The sequence below is a fragment of the Podarcis raffonei genome, chromosome 1 (assembly GCF_027172205.1).
Source record: "Podarcis raffonei isolate rPodRaf1 chromosome 1, rPodRaf1.pri, whole genome shotgun sequence".
In the NCBI taxonomy this organism is placed as follows: domain Eukaryota; kingdom Metazoa; phylum Chordata; class Lepidosauria; order Squamata; family Lacertidae; genus Podarcis; species Podarcis raffonei.
This window is the reverse complement of record NC_070602.1, coordinates 40759051-40783447: the sequence shown is the minus strand read 5'-3', so window position 1 is coordinate 40783447 and position 24397 is coordinate 40759051. Positions and strand designations below refer to the sequence as shown.

Here is a 24397-nt window from a genome sequence, read left to right as displayed (position 1 = left end):
TCTTAACTTTGTTAGGATCATGTCCTTTGTTGGAACCGACTTCATGTATTCTTTGCTTAGCATGGGATCATTTTCTGCTGGGCACTCTGCTCATGAATAGCATTTGGTATTTTAAACTACCAAGCATTTAAAAGCGAACTGATTTCATGGCAAATAGTTTAATAGATAAGGACTCACACCAGATCTGATCCACAGACTTACGATAAAAGCATTCAGAACATACACAGTCACATTTCTGGGGAAGAGTGAGGCAGGATCTGTGATAGCTACTTCTTCAGAACATTTGCAACATCAAAACTATACCCAGCTTATGAAGGAAGGGGTAAAACACAAGGGAGGTCGGGAGAGCAATATCTGTACCGTATATCATCTTCGCATTGGTGTCAACGGCAGGGGAATTACAGTGGTACCTCAGTTTTTGAACGACTCTGTAGTCAAACATTTCAGAACTCGAACACTGAAAACCCAGAAGTAAACACCTCGATTTTCAAGCGCACCTCAGAAGTCGAACAGGATACACGGTTTCCATTTTGAGTTTTCCATATTGAGGCTTCCGCTTCCAGTTTTCGAATGTTTTGGAACTCGAATGGACTTCTGGAACCAGACCCGAGGTACCACTGTACTTGTGTCATGTCCTGGTTTAGATGTCTGCCATGCCTGTACAATGGTGCACCCTCCCACCAGGGAAGAAGGGGTGGATGAATATCTCCACCAGAAACAAGGGAATAAGGATCTACATTGGGAACTAAGAGGGAGGAATGGGTCAGCTCTGAATCATGCTGGGCAGGTCCAGAGTCCAGGAAACCCCAAAGGTCAGCCTCCACCATCTCTTCCCCAGGGGTGGGTGGAAACCAGCAGTGCCTCCTATTCTCTGAGAGGCCACGGCAAGGCAGCATTGGGGTAGGGGGCTGCTGAGCTGGAAGCAGATCTGGTCTCCAAGGAGCACATGGCAGTGGCAACGGGCGATGCATTCTTTGGAGGCTAAATAATAATAATAATAATAATAATAATAATAATAATAATATTTTTTTATTTATACCCTGCCCTTCCTGGTTCAGAAAACCGGGCTCAGGGCAGCTAACAACAAAATTAAAACACTTAATTGATGCAAGAAAAAACAGCATAAAATACAGTATAAAACGTGAATAACAATAAATTCAGAATTCAAAAATCAATTTAGGGGGAAAATCCATCCAATAAACATTAGATGATCACCAGGGCTAGCTGGCTAAATTAGTCCAATTTGGGCCAGCCAGGAGACCAGGGGAGAATTAGCTGTGGGATCCCAGAGCGGGTAATCTTCATAAAAAGGGGAGGGGGAGGGAAGGAAGGGGAATAAAAGATCAGGCTAGGTTCAAATTGAAAGCCAGGCGGAATAGCTCTGTCTTATAGGCCCTGTGGATCATAACTTTGCCTCGTGGGTGGGCTGACCATGGGTATTAGGTATTCGCAGTTCTCCTCTTGTGGTGCCCATTTTTAGGTATCTATGGGTGGAACGCCACCTGCAGAACCTTTCCCAGGCATTTACACGTGTGTGTTCAGTTAAGGCAGTATTTCTCCACTTCAGGTGGCATTGGGAGTCTTCTGTCTCATCCTAATGCCAGCACCCCCCCTCCCCCCAGTTGATGAACCAGCGACAGTTGGATTGCACTCTTCAATGCTATGAACTTTTCGTTAATAAATACCGTTGCACACAACAACAGCATGCCTTAATTCCTCTCGTTGAGGAAATGTCGCAGTGATTCTGGAAAACCAAGCATTAGGTTACTTTAAACCAGATGCATAATTCATTTGGGCTACTTCTGACGAAGCCTTTTTGCGTGTGTAAATGATGATGTGCTTTGCCTTCCTCTGGCAGTAAAACGTGACACATCTGTCCTCCAGAAGATTTCATCTGAAAAGGCAAAAAAATAACAAGAAGATTCTGCTGCTGTCCTTGTTTAGTCCTTTAAAAGGGTTTTGCTAACAATGTCTCTTCCACGTGACAGTGGCTGGGTTGGGAAGCAGCAGCCAGGGCCTGTGGAATATCTTCCAAGTCGAGGTCATCCTAAAGGACAAACCGTGCCACACATTCCCAGTAACATGGCACAGGAAATCTGTGATTGATCTAACTTCTTGTTTTGTATTTTTACTGAAGTGTAGTGTGGGGAGGGCAACTTTTTACTGGGAAATGATGCTGGGAGTAAGGTAAAACACTATGTCCACCTACCACCACCAAATACATTGTCTGCATCTTCCTCACCTGACCACCTGTGGATGCATTATTATTATTATTATTATTATTATTATTGTTGTTGTTGTTGTTGTTGTTGTTATTACCACCACCACTAGTAGTAATACTACTACTAGTAGTAGTATCAGTAGTATTATACTGCCCTGTACTCACAGGTCCGCAATCCTGGAAACACAAATGAAACACTAAGCTGCAGTGCAATGTGTAGTGTGGCCCTAAGCTGAAATATGCAGTTGAAATATCTTCACTGAGCAGAATTATGGTCCTTTGCTAAATGAGCAACTGCCTGGTTCTTATTGGAAACAAATCTGTTTTATCAACATTTTTTTATTATAGTGTCTTCTTAAAATATTGGGCATGACCCAACTGTATTTACTTACCTGAGAGTAAGCCCCATTGAGCCCATACTTGCTTTTGAGTAAACATAAGCATAAGATGGTGCTGCAAGCCCTGTGGATTTCAGTACAAAACTTAAAACAGCCTTTAGTAAAATCAAGGAGACCTAAAAGCACTTAAGTGTGCCAGGATCATAATGTTAGTTTTTATAACATTTATAGATGGTGCCTAATATAGAATGTTTAATATGCTATGAGATTATGCTGTTGATTTTGATCACCTCTTTCCATGTGAAAAATATTTCACAAAATGGGTTGTGCTTATTCTGTTATTTAATCATTTTTCCCAGTCACATTCGTAGATGCTGTATTCTATCTCGCCACATCTCCCCTTCTGTTCCTATAACACAATACTGTAGTTTTAATTGATTTACTTTCTTTGTATATTGTCGTTATATTATATGCATGGGATTGTTGCATCTTTCGAACTCTAGAGGGCGCTAGATCTTAGGGATTTTAGGAAATAAAGACATGCGAGATTTCTATTTTCATTTGTGCTTTGGCTACTCTGTTGAACTGCACTTTTGTTCACAAGGGGAACCGACACAAGAAACACCTGTATGTTTTATTTAACAAGGGGGCTGTAGCACTTATGTTTCCATGTGTAAGACCCCCTGGCATTAGCAGCTAAATGTTCTCAGGTTTTCCTTACTTGGATTTCTCATGAGAAAGTGTTTCCTTGTACTGCGATATCAGATGAACAGATTGGAAGTAGGATTATACAGTAGCCCTTACTTCTCTCTCGGGACCTATTTATACAGGAGCCACATGGTCCTTCTGTATGAGCCACTCAGGTAACTGATAAGACCATGTGGTGATTGGGTTGTTCACCAGTTTCAAATCAACATCAAAATCAAATCCAATATTAATTCAGCTTGGTGGTCACATGGTCTGCTAAGCCTGTGGCAGTGCAGTTGAAAATCACCACAAAATGATTTTTAAGGGGGGGGGCTATAGATATTATGCACTCAAAGAGCCATGTGAATATGCCTTTAGTGAGAGTTCTGAAGAAAATTACACTGCCAAGAGTTCGTGAAACTGAAGTTCCTGTTTATGTGAACATGGCCTAAGCAGGAATTTTGTAGAATTTGGAATCATTTTCACCTGACTAGTTTTTGCTCAGCAGCATGTTCATCAATCAACACATATTTGATGTTTATCAGTCTTACTCATAACAGTCTCTGGTTTTTGCTACATTCACTGTCAGTGAGTGTCCTACCCCTTCAACTGTATGATATATTTCTAAGACCAATCAATTCCTAAAACTACTCCCAAAAGTCCAAGCCGGGACAAAGAGAGATGGCCGTGGGAGATAATGGTTGGAAAACAGTTGCATTCTCCATTATACCAGAAGTCCTTGATACACGACCATGTTACCTAATCAGGTTAACAATAATCTTTACTGGCTCTGTCTGATTAAATTGCTGTTGTTGTGCTTGAACAAGGCTATTTGTAAAGCGAGAAATGCAACTTTGCTGTAGACCTCTGATCCTCTACTAATGGTTATTGGCATTCTGGAAAACTTGTCAGTCTTCTACTGTATGCATTCATGCAAGTGCACAAAATCCTTAAGTCAAGTTAGTTCTTAGATGCGGGAGACAAAACTCTTAAGCCAGGAGCCAATTTTGCACCAAAAGTGTACACACACACAGAACATCAAAAGAGCTCCTTAAATATTAAGATATTTTGTTCAGTTTTAGTGGTTTTAATGTTTTTAATGTATTGTATTGTTTTAAAAAGTGTGACATTTTATGTAACCAGTCCCGGGAACATTCAGTGAAGGGCCAGCTGTAAGTATTAATGATATCACATAAATATTTCTATCTGGTACGTTCTGTTCCATGTGACTCCATCCTTTGGGACTTCGTATCTGCAAGTGTGCTTCTCATATAAAGATCTGTGCATCCAAACATGTACCTCATTTTCCCTCAATCTTGTGCAGCTTTCATACTATGCTCTTGTTCTCTGTTTCTGTCTGTCCACCATATTTTCCCCATGGCAGCCCCACATCCACTCTGTCTATGCCAGTCTCCACTGCTGCAGTGGCCCGTGGCTCCCCTACTTAAAAACTGCAGTACACCTCCATATACGGAGCCCATTTCTTTTGTATTTTCTCCTGGTTTTGTGGCATGGTATGTAAAAGAATAACTGGAAGTTGCTCAGGTGCTAAATGCTGTTGCATTTAGCATCCATTTATATGTGTTTGTAGCCAGTTCCTGGTTTCTGTCTCTTTGTCACACCGTCCCCCTCCATGCTTTTAAAGAGACAATGGGGGCTGCACCCCTGGCTCTGCTCCAAAGTCACACTGACCATCTGAGTAGGTCAGAGGAGCCTATTCAAATAGGCCCCAATGGGTGCGGAAAACCCTGTGTGGGATCAGGGACACTGGTGGGTGGGGCTGAGTCACCTGTTAAATGCTGAGGCAGGGCCAGTAGCACAGCTGCCCACATTCGACACATGGATTATTTTTCACACATATTGTGCATGAATTGAGTGAATCTGTGGTGGGACAGGAACTTACAGTGGGGACCCTTAGATAGGAATGGGCTTGATGCTCAGTTTCTCCCATTAAGTTCTTAGCAGCAAAGTAATGGCGCTGTGGGTTAAGCCACGGAGCCTAGGACTTGCTGATCAGAAGGTCGGCAGTTCGAATCCCCGCGACGGGGTGAGCTCCCGTTGCTCGGTCCCTGCTCCTGCCAACCTAGCAGTTCGAAAGCACATCAAAGTGCAAGTAGATAAATAGGTACCGCTCTGGCGGGAAGGTAAATGGCATTTCCGTGCGCTGCTCTGGTTTGCCAGAAGCAGCTTAGTCATACTGGCCACATGACCCGGAAGCTGTACACCGGCTCCCTTGGCCAATAAAGCGAGATGAGTGCCGCAACCCCAGAGTCGGCCACGAGTGGACCTAATGGTCAGAGGTCCCTTTACCTTTAAATATGTTTCATGTGGCTGGAAGACAAGGAATCAGGATCATCACGGTCTGGTCCATGTTAAATATGACAAGTGTTACCATGTACATCTCTTGGTTTTATTTTCCATATGTGAATGAAGGCAAGTAACATTCTTCTAATGGGAATATGCTTCACCGGGGGTAAAACTCTCCCTCCTGACCCTTGGTCACCTGGCTGTCCAAAGAGATAAAAATCCTGTGTACAAAGGATACAAAGATGCTCTGGGCTGGCAAGAATCATGGTACTACTCAGGCCCTGTCTCCATTCCTGCTCCTGCTTACCTGTTGACAAGCATTTTTCTAGTTCTCTAATCCAGGTTTGATTGGGAGACCTGTTGAGTCGATCATCTGTAATCAGGGTATGCCTACGAAATCTGTTTTTGGTATAGAGCACGGGAGTTTTTCCAAAGGAGCTATGAACTTTTGAGTCTGTTTCAGACGAAGCTGCGAGAAAAGGGACACCCAAGACGGGCTATTGAAATCTTGCCAATCAAATGAAAGCCAAATACATAGTACTCTTTCCATTGTGGTACTGTAAAGCTCCAAGTGGCACACCGCAGTTCTCATAAGTGGGGATAATTTTCTTCTTTAAAATCATTTAGGTATTCCAGCAGATGCTGCTTTGAAGAATGACTTTTCAGAACAGGCAGCTAATATACATGCCACAAATAAAGATGGCGATGCCTGGGTTTTAGGTTGCAGGTTGGGAGAATCTTATCCATCTACCTGTTTCAGTGAGTCAGAGAGAGCTGACAGAAATTCACTGCGCCTGGACCTAAATGTGAGTAGTTCTATAAATGACTTTATTAATTGCTGTTGATTCAAACTGCTGTTTATTAAATGGTCCACTAACGACATAGTTAATTAGCTCTTCTTTTTAATGTATAATTTATAAGACTTCTATTCTACCCTGAATACGGGACTCACAGTAATCTCCTATCCAAGAGACTGCTCAGGCCTATGCCTGATTAGTGTCAGCAATGCTACAACCTCAGATGTTTACAGACCATTATTGGGTTCCGGGCAATAAAGCCTTTAATATTCTGATATTGTGAAGCCAGCTTCATGCTATCATGCAGCAGTTTTCAGCCAAATGATCAGCAACTGCTGCAGCAGTGCTCGGAGTTGAACTAACGTGAGCAATGTTGACATCTGTTGGCAAAGCTACAGGAATGGATTAGAAATAAATCAGATTGCTGCATGCATGCCCTTAAGAAAACTTTTGTTTTGTGCATGTTTACTTGCTTGATAAAGTAACTTAGAATTTGTATGTTCAGTTTTGGCTATAATTTTACGAGTGGCTTTTTATGTTAGTATTTTAACGCATGAGTTAAATGGTGGAAATGAATAACTGGGGCTAAATTGGATATTCCTTTATTACTAGTGATTCCTAACGTTGTAGGCAGTTGCGAGCTAAATTTTAAAAAACCCTGATTATTAATTAGTTTGTTGTGTCTGATGTGAAACAACAGCAGATACCACAAACTATTTTAATGTTTGTTTTAATGACATCCCCCCCCTTTCCCCCCTCATGCACCTGTATTTGTACAGTCTTCACACTTGGGAGTCCTGTACTTTTAATGTGCACCCAATTAAGACTACGAGTTGACATAAGTTAGGGAATTTTGCCATCATCTTATTTTAATAAGTAATATTTCTGAAACTCTCATTGTATATTTAAGAATCCTTCATACCATAATAACAAAATAGGCATTCTAAATCCTGACTCATAAGTTGCCTTTCTCCATCACAATGCACAATAAAAAGATGGGTCTAAAGGGAAAGGAGTGATAGCTGGGTTTTGAATAGTTGTACCTTGGTTTTCGAACAGCTTAGTTCTTAAATCTTTTGGCTCCCGAACACCGCAAACCTGGAAGTGAGTGTTCCGGTTTGCGAACTATTTTTGGAAGCCAAATGTCTGACAGGGCTTCCGCAGCTTCTAATTGGCTGCAGGAGCTTTCCCAGCCAATCAGAAGCCACGCTTTGGTTTCTGAACGTTTTGGAAGTTGATTCCGTTCAACTTCCAAGGTATGACTGTACTACGATAGGGAAAGTGTATTCCAAATAGAAAAATAACAGACTGTCCAATATGTGCAACATTTTTCTACAGTGATAGCAACTTCAGATCCGTAATGCAGCTATTTCACAGGCCGTTAGAAACACTGCATACATCAGTTTCTTTTAAAGACACAATATCTGTGGAAAGATGCTGTGAATAATCTTCCAAACCCTGTAAGATTTTATCACCCTATTCTGAAATTTAGCAGTTATTGCTTTTTGATAAATCACCTGTACATCTACTTACATTATAACACCACAGAATTAAGTGATAGGCCCTGCCTTTTCAACAGTTAGCAGTGTTCCCACATGTTGTAATTGAATCTGTTTGTAAATTTATTTGTTATTAACTCTGTAAACAATAAACTGTACCTAAAATATTTTGCCTATTTTTGCATTTTTAAATGTGTGCGCCTGCAGAGCCTGGAAAAGAAAGAGATATTTACACGAAGTGTCACATCCACAAAACAGAGATCCAAAAATGAAGCAAAATTTATAAATAATTAGTGAGAGATGTAAAAAAAAAATGTAAAGTTCTGATTTATGGTAATTCTAGAGTTGCTTGTTGACCATGTATCTTCAGGTCACTGCTTTAATACAGTCCTGTTGCTTATATTTCAAATTGCTTGCTTCTTTGGTGTTTCGGATTATTATAGCAAGCTTAAACCTCTAGTGGTTATAAGGCTGTACAGCCAAAGCTGTGATTCTGCACATATGAAAATAATAGTTGTTGTTAAGTGGTACCTCGGGATGCGAACAGGATCCGTTCTGGAGCCCTGTTCGCATCCTGAACAGAACGTAAGACGCGACTGCGTGGGTGGCGTTTCGCTGCTTCCACGCATGTGCGTGACGTCATTTTGACTGCGCATGCGCGAGTGGCGAAACCCAGAAGTAATGCACTCCATTACTTCCGGGTCGCCACGGAGCACAACCCAAAAATACTAACCCTGAAGCGTATTTATCCTGAGGTATGACTGTATTTCAATTTATGTTTTCCTTCTAAACTGCTGTGTCACACCAATTTGCACATTAAACAATTTAAAACACTTAAAAAACACACAAACAAAACCAGATACACTTAAAACAATTTATTTATACCCTGCCCATCTGGCTGGGTTTCCCCAGCCACTCTGGGCAGCTTGCAGCATACTTAAACCCATAAAAAGCTCATAGGTTATTGTCAGGCCATTTGGGGTTTGTTTTTAAACATTTATTTTATTTCAAATTCTGTTCTTCATACTGGGGAGAGTATGTAGGAAACACTCCACTGTTTGGGGGTTGTCCTATTTTGCTTCCAAACAGAAAAATCAAACCACATGAGTTCACTATTATTAACTGAACATTAAACTACTTGGTCCTTCTGAATACAGGATGCATTTAGCTATAATTGAAGCATAGTTATATCCTAGCCTTTGATGTTTAGTTTCAAAGATTATGACACAGAAATGGGAGGGTTTGACCAAACTGAGTCACAGTTCCTTCAGGAAATGTGGTGGCAACTATATCTTTGCAATGTCATTGTTGTCTACGTTGGAAAATCCACCATTCCTTACCCAAGACAGTTGCAAAGCATCCATTGAGTTGGTATTCCATACGCATTCCATATTTCCATTTTCAGCTAAAGGAATTTCAGAAAGTAGATTATGAATTTAAATATTGACTGTATGGAGAGCTGTGACCTGTTTAGTGAACAAAAATTAAGACTTACTACCTTCTTCCTGGCTATTCCATTTAAGACAGAGTAGTGCTCTAAATATAAAAGCACATTATACAATTACACTATAATTATCTACCTTTTGATGGTATGCCGCCTGCCAACATGAGCTGACCATGCCTCAGATGAATAAAGTCACCAGAGTCATTGCAATTGCAAAGCAGTCACTACAGTGTAAATAGCGTAAGAAATTGTTATGCACGTACAGAGAACATAATGGCAGGAGGGGAAAATAATAATGAGGATTTCCACTCCAGGAAAACATTCACCTTGGAAAGCAGAGGTTCTGTCAGTTGCCAGCTAATTTTTATTATTTTATTATTTATTAAGTTTATAGACCGCCCTTCATCCAAAGATCTCAGGCCCCTTCACAACATAAAGATACAGTATAAAAGCACAAAATAATCAGTTAAACAAAAACAAAACAATAACCCCCTTCTCTCACACCCATTTAAAAGGCCATAGAATATTAGTCAGTCCAAGGCCTGGTTGTATTCTTATTTATTAAATAAGCTTCTGGGCCACTTCACACATTCCTTTAAGACCAAGTTGAGATGGTTTTCTACTGCAAACGGTTGATTTTCTCATGCCACGAAACACAGGGCTGTGGAAACCTTTTCAAATACATTTCTTTGGCTCAGTTTGTCAACCAAACCCAGGCTTGTGGTTTAGCTCTGGCCTTGCTAACCATGAGCTGTAGTAGCCAAGGATTGCTGTAAAAACAGAGCTGGGAGTTCCTTGCCAGGTGTGTTCACGTTTGCGTGGTCCCAGTAAGCTATAGTTTGGCTTACCATGATATGCAAATGAAGCCATATCTTGCCTTATTAAGCTGAGAGATGATTGCCAGAACACAGTCAAACTGCCCTAATATTCCTGAAAATATTTATCCACTGATCTAAGTTGACACAGAACTGTGTAATCCAAGCTGCTTTTGTTCTTCCGTGGTTTCTTAAAACTCAGTGACTATCTGCAACTCAGGGCTTTAAGTATACAGTGGTACCTCGGGTTACATACGCTTCAGGTTACATATGCTTCAGGTTACAGACTCCGCTAACCCAGAAATAGTACCTCGGGTTAAGAACTTTGCTTCAGGATGAGAATAGAAATTGCGTGGCGGCAGCAGGAGGCCCCATTAGCCAAAGTGGTGCTTCAGGTTAAGAACGGAACTTCCGGAACGAATTAAGTACTTAACCCGAGGTACCACTGTAGTCCCCTTAGCCAACTGCTTTTAGAAGGCTGTCACTGGAGGAGTTACAGGGTGGATTTCATTAGGGATCTCCCTATGTCCCCCTCCAACAACTTAAGAACTGCATCAGTCATCTGGAAAGCTAGCAGTTGAGGCCCGGAGAGTGTAAATTAAATAAAAAGGTCTTTCAGACCTGTTTAGATTGAAAGCACCATGCTGAAATGAGCAAGCCTGGAAGTTTTCCTGTTATAAATGGGTATGCTTTTAATAACCTGAATGATACCTGAACAGACCAGGGCTACTAAGTATAACTGGCTGGCAAAGCTGCAGGTCAAAGAGGAGGAAGCACTTCACTTAGTGTGACCAACTGATGAAATTTATTGCCAAAACCATGTTTGTTTCAGTTATTCATTTCCGAAGATTTATATACTATTCTTCCATTGTGTACTAAGTACTCAGGGAAATTTAATAACAATTGTAAAACGAAGAAATCCCTCCCAGTTACCCAGCCCAAGAAAAAACAATAAAATGGTTAGAAAATGAACAACACACAAACTGAAAGCTTCAGCCTGTCAAATTCAATACCTACATGAGAAAAAAACAGTGTTGGCACAACAGGTGAGGAGGGTGAGAATATTAATATTAATATTAATATTCTGTTCTCAGAGTGGCTGGGGAAACCCAGCCAGATGGGCGGGGAATGAATGAATAAAATTTATTATTATTATTATTATTATTATTATTATTATTATTGAGACAAGAGGTTGAGAGCTCCATAACTTAGGTGTAACCTCAGAGAAGGGTCTGTTATGAATCCCAACTCATCTTGCTCTATATTTAAGGGCAGTATACTTCTGATTACCAATCAAGGAGGAAAAACATGGGGCTACTGTCTCCATTCTCACCTGCTACTAAGCTCTCTCTGCTCGTGTAAGGAGCAATAAAGTTTTTATTTGCACATCAGAGCGGAGAGGGAAGAGGGAAATCTTCTGTTCCACAAACATGAACTGTGTCCCATTCTCAGGACAGCTAGGATCTGAGCTAGGATGCTAGATTAGATAGATTTCTGGTGTGAGCTTTCTTTAGTATCATTATTATTTATTAAATTTGTATACCACCCTTTATCAGAAGACCACAGGGCGGTTCACAACGTAAAAATACAAAATGAGAACACAACAAACCAATAACCACCCCCATCTGGTGTGATTAGTATGTTCTGAAAACCTTTGCAGTGCGATCCTATACACACCTACTCAGAAGTAAATACCACCAAGTTCCTTGGGGGTTACTCCCAGGAAAGTGGGCAGAAGGTTTCAGCCTTCCAGTTTTAAATGCTAGGAATCATCTAATAAGGCCAGTGCTTTTTATTCTAAAAAAAATGTTTAGGGGTACTCTCATTTTCCTACTCATATTGAAATACTGCCCCTCAGTGAGGCCAAACTTAGATGATTCACAAAATTTTTGGGGGTATGTGTACGCTTGAGTACCCCCGGGGAAAAAATAAAACACTGAATAAGGCTATTTGCAAGAAAAGGAATTGAGGTGGGGGGCGGGGAGAGGAGGTTGTAAGCAACTTGCCTCTAAGTTAGCTACACCTTGACTCGATGGTTCTAAGCCTTTTTTATACACAGAGTTTTCTACTTGGAGTTTTCTAGTTTCGTCACCGGCTCTTACCTGTTTTTGCTGCCGCGGAGTAACCCAGCTCCCCCTCTGGGACTTCTTCCCGTGTGCTTTTCTTTTTCCCCTCTCCTAGACTGAAGAAATAAGATAGGTGCAGAGATCTAAGATGCAAAGAAACCCGGGAATTAAGAAAAAAAACGAATTAAGAGAAATCGCTTTGGAAGATAAGACAGTGGACGTGCATGTTTCCACCCCTCTCTTCTTTTGCAGAGTTAATGGCCGAGTTTTGGGCAGTGGCTGTTTACCTTGCCCTCCTAGGTAGTTTTTAATCCGTGGGTGTGGTTACCTTGTCTGATAACTTACCTGTTTATGGTCCGCAGAAAGAGCTGTGCAGAGTTTAAGACGCAGCAACACGAAACCAGCCTCGTTGGTTGGTGCTCCTTGGCTGGAATCTGCATTCCAGACAGAAACCTGAAGCAAAAGCGGAAGAGTGGTGCTTTCTTTTTTTTTTATTATGATTATTCAGCTTCAAGGGCACCAACGTTAACTGGGACTTCTCAGCAACTAGGAATCTCCAGAAGTTAAAAGAAGGCTCGTTTGTGTGTGTGTGTGAAGATTTGGAAACATTTCTTTCTGCTTGGGATTTTCCAGCTTTCTGATCTTGCCTTCCTTCGACGACTTTGCTCAAAGCAGCTTTTGACCACCATGGGGTGCCTTTCAAGAAACTTTTGAGGAGTTTTTCTGCTGACGATTTTTTCCCTTGATTCTCGGGCCGGCATGAGGAAGTAGCAAACTGCAAGTACCAGCTGTTCTGTTGAGAGAGAGTGAGAATGAGAGAAAGAGATCTGTCTTGTTAACTGCTATTTCTATTCAGTAAAAAGGCTGAGTGTAGCAGAAAAGAACAGTAAGCCTTAGTGCAACAGGCGGTGGAGTTTGTAGCAGATTTGCGTTGACAAAAAAATAGGCCCATTGTGTAAATAATAAGTTGTGACGCTGCTGGGAAGTTTTTATGGTATGCAACACGATGCAAAATCTTCCCGTTTAGCCTCTGTTCAAGTTGTAAAGTTTGGCTGGAATGTGCATTTCAGATCATTGTTAGAAAGAGCAGTGTGTGATCTGGTGAAAAACTGCCTCTCTCTGTGGTGTTTTAATGTAATAGACTGAATGAAAGATGTTTCCTGGGAGTAATCATATAGAAACGAACTGATATCTTCTGGGAATATAATAAGTACTAATGTGATTTGCCCAACATGGAAGCAAATCAGACTTCAGACCATAATGAGCTCTCCAGTCTAGAGGGGGCAACCGAACCTGAACCAGGCCCAACTCTCTACACAAAATTTTCTATGAAAGCCCTTTTTGGATTTACGGCTAAACTGCAACCAGGGACTTCAAAAGAACAAGCTGTTCTTAAAGGATTTCGAAATGTCAATGATATCAGTAGCCATGCTGACAACCAGGAAGTGAGGAACAGAATCAATGGAGATGATTATCTGGATGGAGATCATCAACTTTCAGAAATACCACAGGCTGAAAGCCCAAACAATGCTTATGAAATTTCAGAATCCAGTACTTGCAACATGTTTGCCCTCGAGGCTGATGCCACTGCCCCAGTTGACTCAGGAGTGGGTGCCTGGGTGCCAACTGACTTTGATGCTGATGCTGCCCTGGGTAACTTTGAAGTTGATATTAGCAACCATGTTGATTATGAAGTCTACGGCAGCACACCTGCTGACTTTGTAGACACTACCATTGTCCCAGATGACTATGAGCCTGACACTTACGGCCCAGATGACTTGGAACTGCAGGAGCAGAATGATCCCTATCTTTCCCATTCAGATTCTCAACACTCTCTTTTGTCTGAATTTGACAAACAAAATGACAAGGATGCCATTCTTATTCAGGGTACTTTGGTTCATGCAACAAGTGACACAGAATCAGACAATGAGCCTACAGATCTTAACAGTGACGAAAATATAGCAAACAGATCTGTTTTAAATAGTACTGTGTCTTTGGAGGATAATGACCAAAATAAAGAAGAGCCAGAAACAGAAGGATATAGAGAAATAGATGGTACTATAAATGGAGGTGAAACAGAGCAGATTCTACCAAGTTCTCAGCTTCATTCAACAGTAATGGATGATACAATACATGAAATTTGTTCAGAAACTGAAACTGCAGCACTGACCAATGAGAACCATACAGGCCTGTCTCTCACAGGAGAAGATACTCAGGGGTTTGCAGATGAGCAAGGACCTCTTGCAAGCAATTCCAGCACGGCACCCATCCAAAAACCATCTTTGAATGAGAAGACCTTTCAGCTTCCTGCTTTTTTCAGTGGGTTACGTGTACGGAAGAAAGGTTTCTCTTCAGATCAGGAGGAAACTGTCACTGAAATCAAACAGAAAGACAGCGACTTGGCTATGCTTAAATTAAAACAGCCTGTTAAAAAGTCCAGTATTGCACCTGATCAGTTAACTAAGAGGAAACCAGCAGAGCCCAAAGCGGCCCCTACCTTTCTAGAACAACTCTCTCATCTCTTAGGGCCTAAAAATGAAGAAAAAGATTCTGGTGAGGTGTCCACTGATTCTGGCATCGGCGAGAATGGCCAAGAAAGCAAATCTTCTGTGAGAAAAGCATCCTCCACCTCTGAAGAGGCAAAACCAAGTCCCGCTGAATCTGCATTGGATGCATTTAAAGCTTTATTTACACGCCCTCCCAAAAAAGAGACAACTGCTGATACTTCAGAGCTAGAAGCGATAAAACGCAAAATGAGACATGAAAAAGAATCACTGAAGGCAGTATTTGAAAGGTCTAAAGGTGATGGAGCAACTGACACAAAACCAGTAGGTTGATTAATACTCTTGTATGCTAGGGCTAATGCAAAATACTAATTGGGTAAATAGATAGGTGTGATCTAAAATACGTATGGCAAATGCTTATTTTGGACAGAAAAGACCCAAGCGTAGCATTACCATTTTGAGACTGGGATGCCTGTTTTGACAGCACCCAGCGTCACAATACTAAGCTGCATTGGTGAATTCTGTGCATTCAGAACGGTATTGTTGAAATGTGGGTTATTATTTATAAATTTCATAGTCCCTTTACCATGCAAAATATGATAACACAATATGGGTTGTCTAACCTCATAACAACACACTGAAATTGTCAGAAAATTTCCCATTTCAGAAATGTACTGAAGTTGAGAGATGATTAGCAGAGCAATCAACACACCCTTTTTGAGTGGCTGGCAGGAATGAGTGTAGAAGTGTCTCTCTGCTAGCCCTGCAGGCCTCCATTTGCTTCCTGCCGCCTGCAGAGTCTCGCCACTCTGCTGACACAGAGCCCCCTTCTACCCACTGAATGTACCGTCACTTGGAAACCCATAGAGCTGGATTTTATATGGGTGGGGAGTCCTGAGCTCCTCTGGAATCCATTGGATTCTGAGCCATCCATGCAGCATCAGACCCAGTTTAGGCCCAGTCACTGCACCAGCTATATAGACTGGTGCAGGGATCTGCCTGATCTTCCCGTGTTCTGCCAATCACTATGCACAGCAGGGCTACAGGTGCTGCAGTGGTCCCACCATTCCATAAAGCCCTGCCAATATAAGGAGTGCTGGTTTGGATTTCTCCCTAATTTGCCAGAAGGTATTGAGTCTGTGGCTGATCTGACATTTGGGTTGTGGTTCTGGAGTTCCAAGCCAGCAGTCTGCCAGCCACACATGGCATCAAAACAGCATTCCAATCCTGCCTTCCTCCCCCCACCCCCCAAAAAAGAAAGCTCAGGGCTGTGTACATTTTTATCCTCACAAAAATCCTGTGAAGTAGGTTAGGCTAAGGTAGTTGCTGGCTCAAGGTCACCTACTGAGTTTATTGGCAGCATGGATATTTGAAACTAAACCTCCCCAGCCTTAACTGGTCACTCTAACCACTGAAACTGGTGTCACAGTGAATTAAGAGCATACACTTTAATACTGGTGGGTTGTTTCAAGTGTGCAGCGGGGAGTGCCCATGGATTTCCCCCGACAATAAAGGTAATGGAAAAACCCATGCCTTTATTGACCTCTGTTGCACATCAGAGCATTCAGTCATTATTACGTATGTGAACAAACAAACAAAAATTGCAGGTAGTCAGAAAAAAATCCAGAATGTAGTATATTGAACTAGCTAAAATGTCGCAAAATTGTGAGCAAGCTCTCACATTTCCCCACTACTTATTTTTGACTGGATATTAAGCAAAAAGAAAGGTGGAAAGGCTGTTGGGTTTGTTTGTTTGTTAACATTTATAAACAAGCAGTTTTCAATGCCATGTGCCTTCATATGTTAATATTTCTTAAAATATTTTTTGTTTTATTAGACTGATGCAGTACTTTCCGATCAGGATGACAAGACTCCCGGTAGACTGCAGACTGTCTGGCCACCACCCAAAGCAAAGGATGAAGAAGAGAAAGTAGGATTAAAATATACAGAAGCAGGTAATAAAATGTCTATTTAAAAAACAACACCACCACCTGAACCTGTTATCCAGTTTCTAGCACTGGCTCTTTCACAATAGTTACATTGTACTCAAAAGAAAAAGTTGATTGCTTTGTGTCTGGTGCTGTAATTAGTTTTCAAAGGCTGACATGTAGGAATTTTGTTACAGGTAGCTTTTCAACAGGTGTATGCATAGCCTGGTCCATCCAGACTGACACAGCTATACTAGTATAGAAGCTTCCCAGCCAACATGAGTGTGGTAAAATGAATACTATACTCACAATGTAATAATACCTGTTTTCCTTACACATGTCATGGGTGGCATTCAATACTAGCTCCATTCAGATTAGACCAATTGAAGTTAATTATCGTGACTAAGTCAGGTTAATTAATTTAATGGGTCTGGTCTGAATAGGACTTACCAGTAGTTGAATACAACCCATTACCTCAGTGCAGGGGAAAATATCCTTCTTTGATGTTTCTTCAGTATTGATAACAGAAGTCAATAATCAGTTACAGAAAGGTAGCCGTGTTGGTCTGCCATAGTCAAAACAAAAAATTTTTTTTCTTTCCAGTAGCACCTTAAAGACCAACTAAGTTAGTTCTTGGTATGAGCTTTCGTGTGCATGCACACTTCTTCAGATACAACAGGTGCTCTTCAGGTGTATCTGAAGAAGTGTGCATGCACACGAAAGCTCATACCAAGAACTAACTTAGTTGGTCTTTAAGGTGCTACTGGAAAGAAGTCAATAATAAGAGTAGAGTTGTAAGACCCCTGAGGGTCATCTAGTTCAACCCCCTGCAGTGCCGAGATCCCAACTAAAGCACTCATGGATTAATTAGGAAAAGGAATGTTCAGTGTAACTGACTGTGTCATTCAGATTTTAAAAAGCATTTTATGGCAATAGGTAGGCAATCTACACAGCAAAAAGTACCCCAAGCTAATTTAACAATTCTGCATTCATGTGCAAGCTCCCTTTAAAACATTTTGAAGTAGTCCCATCATTGCCTTGCTAGAGAGTTTTACAAATTATCCCATGTAGACATAGCTATTCATCCCTGAAACTCTTCAACAGAAGTGCCATTTTGGTCTGTTTTAGATTCTGCTTTGGTTAGGGTTTACAGTAACTGATTCTAATTTTGTTTTGCATGCTGTTACTGTATATACCATACATACACATATCTCCATTGCCAAAAACATGATTACACAACTTGCCTGGCATCTAAATTGGCAAACCAGCTGGGGTATTTCAACAGAGGTAAAAAAAAAAAAATAAAGTAGGGAAAATAGATTTTAAAAATAAATAAATAAATAAATAGGTTGAAATAATCCACTGTGTCCGACCATATATATCCAAAGGCATGTTAATATAAACCTTCAAACAGGAATAAAGCCATATTTGCTCTCTGCTCATATAAAGTGCAATTATGGCAATCTCTGTGCCAAACCTTCCTATTAGCAGCTTACTTCTTAATAGTATGTGTTTGTATTATGCTAAATACAAGTTGGTGTGGGAATGATCTTTTGCAAAGGCTTTTAAATGTGGGATGTCAGGATCATGTTAAAGCGAATTGCTACTTCAGTTTTGATACCGTCATAGATTCCTCAATAGTGTTTGAGAGACGGAGGGGGAGTTAAAATGTAGAAGGAATAATATTAATTGTTCTGTTCTCTGTTTATAGGCTATTTATGTTTCCTCCTAAGTGCCCTATGGCATTATCAGGCCTTTGGCAAATTAACCGTCTATGGACTTTTAAATTTGGGGCAGGGTGTTGTTTTGTTTGTTATTATGTTATGTATTTTTCTGTTTTTACACTGGCCCTCAGATGAAGAATGGTATAATAATAATAATAATAATAATAATAATAATAATAAGGCTAGGAATGAAGCAGTACATAGGGACCTACCTGGTGCATGTTTTTCTTCTACATTTTCTCTCATCACAATATGGTTCCATCTTTTGTGATGACTACCATAGGAGAGGGGTCATGGTAAGAGGAGGGCAAGGCCCAGTTTCTACCATTCCTTGACTGATGGTGGCAGAAGTTGTGAGAGACCACTGTGAGAGAAATTGTCCTTGCTAAATGGTTTGCCAGAAGCGGCTTAGTCATGCTGGCCACATGAACCGGAAGTCTGTGGACAAACGCCGGCTCCCTTGGCCAGTAAAACGAGATGAGCGCGCAACCCCAGAGTCATCCGCGACTGAACCTAATGGTCAGGGGTACCTTTACCTTTAAATAGTAGCCTGAATGGGTTGCCTTTACAGCTGTGCTGCTGCCCACCTGCTGTGTTTGTTGCTTGTGGGTGGGATGGAAGCACAGACTTTAAAAAACACCACATTTTTCATTAAGGCATTTTATTTCTTTTCTTAATATTCTTTCCCTTAACTTTCCTATTTAAAAATAATATATATGCCTATTGTTGTGAGAAAAGTGGAACACTGTAGATCTTGTCTACAGTGCTGCCAGCTGTTGGTGCAGCGATTTGAGTGGAAATTATCACCATACCAAATGTATTGTAATTTGCTCAGCGCTTGGATTCTGAAGTAATGTCATTACTCATTCAGTGACTGAAAGAGATGGGAATTTAGCCGTGACTAAGACGTAACAGGACAGAAGTACCATATTCAGATGAGTTAGGTGGAGCATGTATAAACTTTACTTTCATGCTCTTCATACAAGAGGCTTTTTGATACCTTCTCACTGCTGTATAATTACCCTTGAAGCTGATCCAGAAGATCCGATAAACAAAGAATTCTCCTCATTCCCATTAGAATCAGTGATGCTATCACAATGTAGCTACACATGGTTGTGCTCAAATCTGCCATGATTTCTTGTTTCATTGTTCATTGGGTTATAGATGCCAAAAGTTGCCAAACAGGTCTTTCCTCTTGCTAAGAGAATGTGAGATGTGCTTCCTTTCACTGACTGTATTCAAAATAATGTTTAATGACAGCCTTTTCTCTTCGTGTGCAATATATTTCCCTTGGCCATAAATAATGCTCACTGACTATACCTATTTTTGGGTGGGATTCGATCACATACAGTACTGACTATGTGATTCAGGTTGTGCAATTAAAGTTGATTTGAATCCCTTGCACAACATGCCTGCTTCTCCCCGAAACTAGACTTTTTTGCAGTAAGGAAAGTGATGGGAAAATGCACTGTAAACCTTGAAGCAACACTGTCTAACTTCCTTGCAAACAAACCACAACGTATGTTCAAAAAACAGGTCATCTGGAAATGACTGATAATACTCATTTCTAACACTTTCCTAACCTACACAAGCAGCTACGGCCAGACAATAATGTAGATATAATTATGCGGCTTCTGTGTCTAGAGCAGGGGTCAGCAAACTTTTTCAGCAGGGAGCCGGTCCACTGTCCCTCAGACCTTGTGGGGGGCCAGACTATATTTTGAAAAAAATAATGAATGAATTCCTATGCCCCACAAATAACCCAGAGATGCATTTTAAATAAAAGAACACATTCTACTCATATCAAAACACGCTGATTCCCGGACCGTCTGCGGGTCGGATTTAGAAGGCAATTGGGCTGCATCCGGCCCCAGGCCTTAGTTTGCCTACCCATGGTCTAGAGGCTAGCTTAAGGGAGGCCCAGCCTGTGTGTCAGGCTTTAGCCTAGCATTAGGGGTCCGTTTCAAGCATGCATGTATGAAGTTCAGAAGGACGGTAGATGATGTCACAGATGGGATGGAGGTTAGGCACTGGATCAGAGGGCTCAGATGAAAGTGTGACATCAAAGTCAGGCAGAAGGTTCCATGACAGCATAGAGGGTTGAAGGGGTCAGAAGTATGGGAAGCAGAAGTCTCAATCTGAGGCAGCAAGGTACCGGTAGTAGGCAGAGTCCTCCCATTCAAGGTGGGTTAGAGTCAGTTAACATTTCTTTGAGCGTTTGTCCCAAGGAATTCATCCTGAGTTTCTTCCCAAAGGCACTTTCTAGGGCAAGAGTTTTCTATCAGGGGCCATTGACCCACAGAAACAAATAAAGAAGAAAAAATAATAATTTCAGGGTTTTTTGTTTTGTTTTTTAGACAGTGTTCAGTAGGTTTTGTGTGCTTTTTCTCCATTGTGATGACTGAATCTGCTTTTCCTTAGTGAGCCATTGAGCTCTTGTCTGGCACATACAGAGCTCCTTTGTTCTCTTTCCCTCGCCACATCTCGGGTTGTAAACAGGATTGTGCTGTTTTCCTAAGCTGCTCTAGCCCCCAGTTCCTAATGTATTTGATATTGTTTATAAATCCTTTGAATGGAAGGGCCGTGCTTCCCAGAGGTGGGCATTTTGGTGTTGTTGGTATAGAACTCGTGTTGTTTCCATTATCTTGATTTTGGTTGCCATGGCCTGGTGGCATTGACAAGCTTGGGAGGGGACAGCAAGCAGGGAGTGGTCCCTCTAAATATGCGATGGGTGCTCACTTCAGCACTCTTGCTCCTGCCTTTCCCCTGGTGGGAGGAAGCAGTGCTCCCAAATCTGCTCTGGAGTGTCTGCAGCAGGAAAGAGCAGAATGGGAAGTCCTGATAATGCAGGAAGAAATCCATTATGCAAGCCAGATGCCATAATTACATATCATCCTAAACATCGATCAAAGGTGTTGGCTAAACTAAGTTCGTGTTCTCTCATCAGAAAGTTTACTAAATGATCAAATTGATCCCCAAAAATGTGTAGTAGGAGGCATCATAGACTTGCAAACTGACAGTGAAATCTAAGGGTGTTAGAATTTGTGTACCATTGTTTCACTTATGTTATCTGGTAGTGTGAAAATATTGAATGTTTTATTTCACTGTTATGTTTATGATACTACAGTATGATCAAGTAGTTTTGAGTCAACAATAAATGATGATGGTATTGTCATGTTCCAAGTCTACTGAAAGGCTTTCATATCTATTTGTGCGGGGAGGGTCTTTTGGGGTGGGTTTTGCTACAAAAGCAGTGGTTCTAATTTGTAAAAACATTTTCATTTAAAAAGCTTATATTAAAAATGAGAAAAGTAGCAATTTCCCTTGACTGGATGATAATGTTGGAAATAATCTTACTGAGATAGAATTCATGACACATTTGTTCTTTTATGTAGCATTTTCCTGATTAATTGTGTATATTGACAAGTCCCTGCTTCTTCATTGCCTTTTTAAGTTACTTCATCCTGCAGCAAAGTCATGCTGTTTCTATGGCACCTCAATTTCCATGGCAACAGTCTTTGACGCTATAAACACTATTTTTATGCCAGTGTGAGAAAGAGAAGCAAGGTTGTGAATGAGAAACCTCTTATTAGACCAAAAGGGCCTTAAATAAAATATTGAGAATAGAATTGTATATAACAGAAAAATATATTTCAGCTGTGTTTTGAATTGGCCCCTCATAACTCACAATGTGGTTTATGGAGGAGCCAAGACCCTCTTCAAGTATAATGCTGGGGGACCCCTCCCCCCTTCCTATATAAACCATATATCATAAAGACACCACAGTCTCTGCTGTGCCTTATTTCCCAAAAGTAAACACAGACCCTGGGTAAGCACCTGAAACTGTGAAGATTGGGAGACGACGTGTAATAATATTAAAAACATCCCACCCACTTCTAAAAGGCCACAGATATTTAAAGGTGAAAGGCCTGGTTATAGAGGAAAGCTTTTGCGTAGCGCCTAAAGATATGTATAATGATGGTGCCAGATGAACCTCCCTGGACAGAACTGTCCACCAACAGGCAGCCACTGCATAAAAAGGCCTGTCCTTATGTTGCCATCCCTGGATCTCATGGAGGGGCCACATGAAGAAGGGCCTCAGATGATGACTGAAGGGTCTGGGTCAGTTCATATGGGGTCTGCAATTCTGAGCTGTTTAAGGCTTTATATATCAAAACTAGTACTTTGAATTGGGCCCAGAAACTACAGTGGTACCTCGGGTTACAAACACTTCGTGTTACAGACTCCGCTAACCTGGAAGTAGTACCTCGGGTTAAGAACTTTACCTCAGGATGAGAACAGAAATCGCGTGGTGGCGGCATGGTGATGGCGGGAGGCCCCATTAGCTAAAGTGGTACCTCAGGTTAAGAACAGTTTCAGGATAAGAACGCACCTCCGGAACGAATTAAGTTCGTAACCAGAGGTACCACTGTAATTGGCAACTAGTGCAGTCAGGCCAGAATCGGTGTTATATGTCCCAAAGTAATATGAGGCTTCATCCTTGGGAATCGAGCAAACCCACCCCCAAACAGCAGCATAGAACACTTTCTAGGTCAAGCTAGGAAATATAGGTATCAATAACCAGATTGTAATATAGACAAGGAATCCAGTACACTTTACAGGCAAACTTACGACACACTGGCAGCACTTTCTAAAGTGAGGAATGAAGAGGATAAGTAGCCCCTATGCAGTTCTCCAGTTTCAGTTGCCCCCTTTCTGAAGCACTGTTTCAAATTTTAAAAGAGCCATCGGAATACTGTTTTATTACTTTGTGTGTGGTGTAGCTTTGTTAAAGCAAGGCACTAATTCAAGAGAAGTAGTCAAAGGATTTTGTTAAGGGAAAGCTTCTTGATAAAGTTCCTCAGATTTGCTATTTTTATTAGTAATCTAGGGGAGGTGGTAGGAATTTGCTTATGGTATTTCAGATGGCACCAAACTAGGAGGCATTGCAAATATTATTAGGAAATCATGCAGAATTACTTGGATGACCTCATAAACTGAAATGATGATGATGATGGTAACACGTCAGAATTGTGATTTCTTGTTTGATTCTGGGTAGAGCAAGTGCAAGCCATAGTTTGTTGGTGTGCATGTAATGGGAAACTGTGGTTTGTACTGAACAAAACCAATCTGTGTTTGGAAGGTGTAAAAAATGTATGTGAGCCTATGACACATTCCTTATTCTCTAAAACATGCTTATGCCTAAACTGAATGTGTCTTATAGGATTATTAGGATTAGATTTTATGGAACAAAGTAGGTGTTCCATTATTACCGCTCCTCTGTTTGAAATAGGTGACAGGAGTGTGAAACATGTAAATGACATGCCTATTTAACCTTGTTAAATGTTTGCCAGCTGGGTGGTAATTATTTGCTGTACTGTAATCTTGAATGTTTGGCACTGAAACAGGATAATTAAAGTAGCATGTGATCTGGCAGCTGAATATATTTTTCCCCTGTAAACAAGGAGACAGCAAGATATTGACTCAGACAGAAACCAAGGTGCTATGCCCAGCTGTGGTGTTTTCATTACATCCTTACCGAGAGCACATGAGCCACCGGTGAAGTTATTAATGCCCTCTGTAAAATGAACGCATTGTACATGTAGCTCTACTTGTTGCAGCCGTGGGGAAGGTCAGCTAGATAGCTACTATGGTGAATGAATGTTTACTCTGCTTTAGCCACATTTATGCAAAAGTAACTTTGCATCTTTTCCATGCAAAGCTTCTTTTACTGTAGAAATAATTAACTAATTAACCTGTTCTTTTCCAGTTTTTCCTGGAGGGTATTAGGTATAAACATCAAGGTGCCAATAAGTGTGCTTATGAGATATATATCACACACACATATACACACCATCAGTTGACCCAGACATTACACAGCATAAATTGCAATGCACGCAGCTACCAACATTTTAAAACTTTTGTTTGTACGTGTTATGTGATCTGCTATGGATCTCATTGGTTTGTTGAGGCATTTGCTTGCGAGTATTTGTATTTTAAAAACTCTTACGTGCTGGTTACCTCTTCCCTCCCCATGTCTGCTCCTTATTATGCAAGATGAAGGTTA

General features: G+C 41.0%; 2 protein-coding genes and 1 long non-coding RNA gene across 4 annotated transcripts in view; 2 read left to right on the top strand and 1 right to left on the bottom strand.

Annotated features, from left to right (window-relative positions):
• The window catches only part of LOC128410551 (formin-1-like), a 40315-nt gene extending 31950 nt beyond the window's left edge, over positions 1-8365 (top strand). Inside the window, exons 3-4 of the mRNA XM_053381949.1 lie at positions 6181-6359; positions 7689-8365. Of these exons, the coding sequence (XP_053237924.1) occupies positions 6181-6359; positions 7689-7691 (182 nt within the window). The 3' untranslated portion in view covers positions 7692-8365. The remainder of the gene's footprint in view (positions 1-6180; positions 6360-7688) is intronic.
• LOC128410552 (uncharacterized) lies at positions 1475-23120 on the bottom strand. 2 transcript variants are annotated; one of them, XR_008329537.1, is made up of 5 exons: positions 22963-23120; positions 14345-14547; positions 12520-12967; positions 12211-12290; positions 1475-1894 (listed from the first exon to the last, which is right to left on the bottom strand). It is a non-coding gene; the product is annotated as an uncharacterized LOC128410552 (long non-coding RNA). The 2 variants fall into 2 exon arrangements; XR_008329536.1 differs by lacking the exon at positions 22963-23120 and adding an exon at positions 20221-20428.
• FMN1 (formin 1) overlaps positions 12961-24397 on the top strand; it is a 110279-nt gene continuing 98842 nt past the window's right edge. The window contains exons 1-2 of the mRNA XM_053381935.1: positions 12961-15002; positions 16516-16633. Coding sequence (XP_053237910.1) covers positions 13407-15002; positions 16516-16633 — 1714 coding nt within the window. The 5' untranslated portion in view covers positions 12961-13406. The remainder of the gene's footprint in view (positions 15003-16515; positions 16634-24397) is intronic.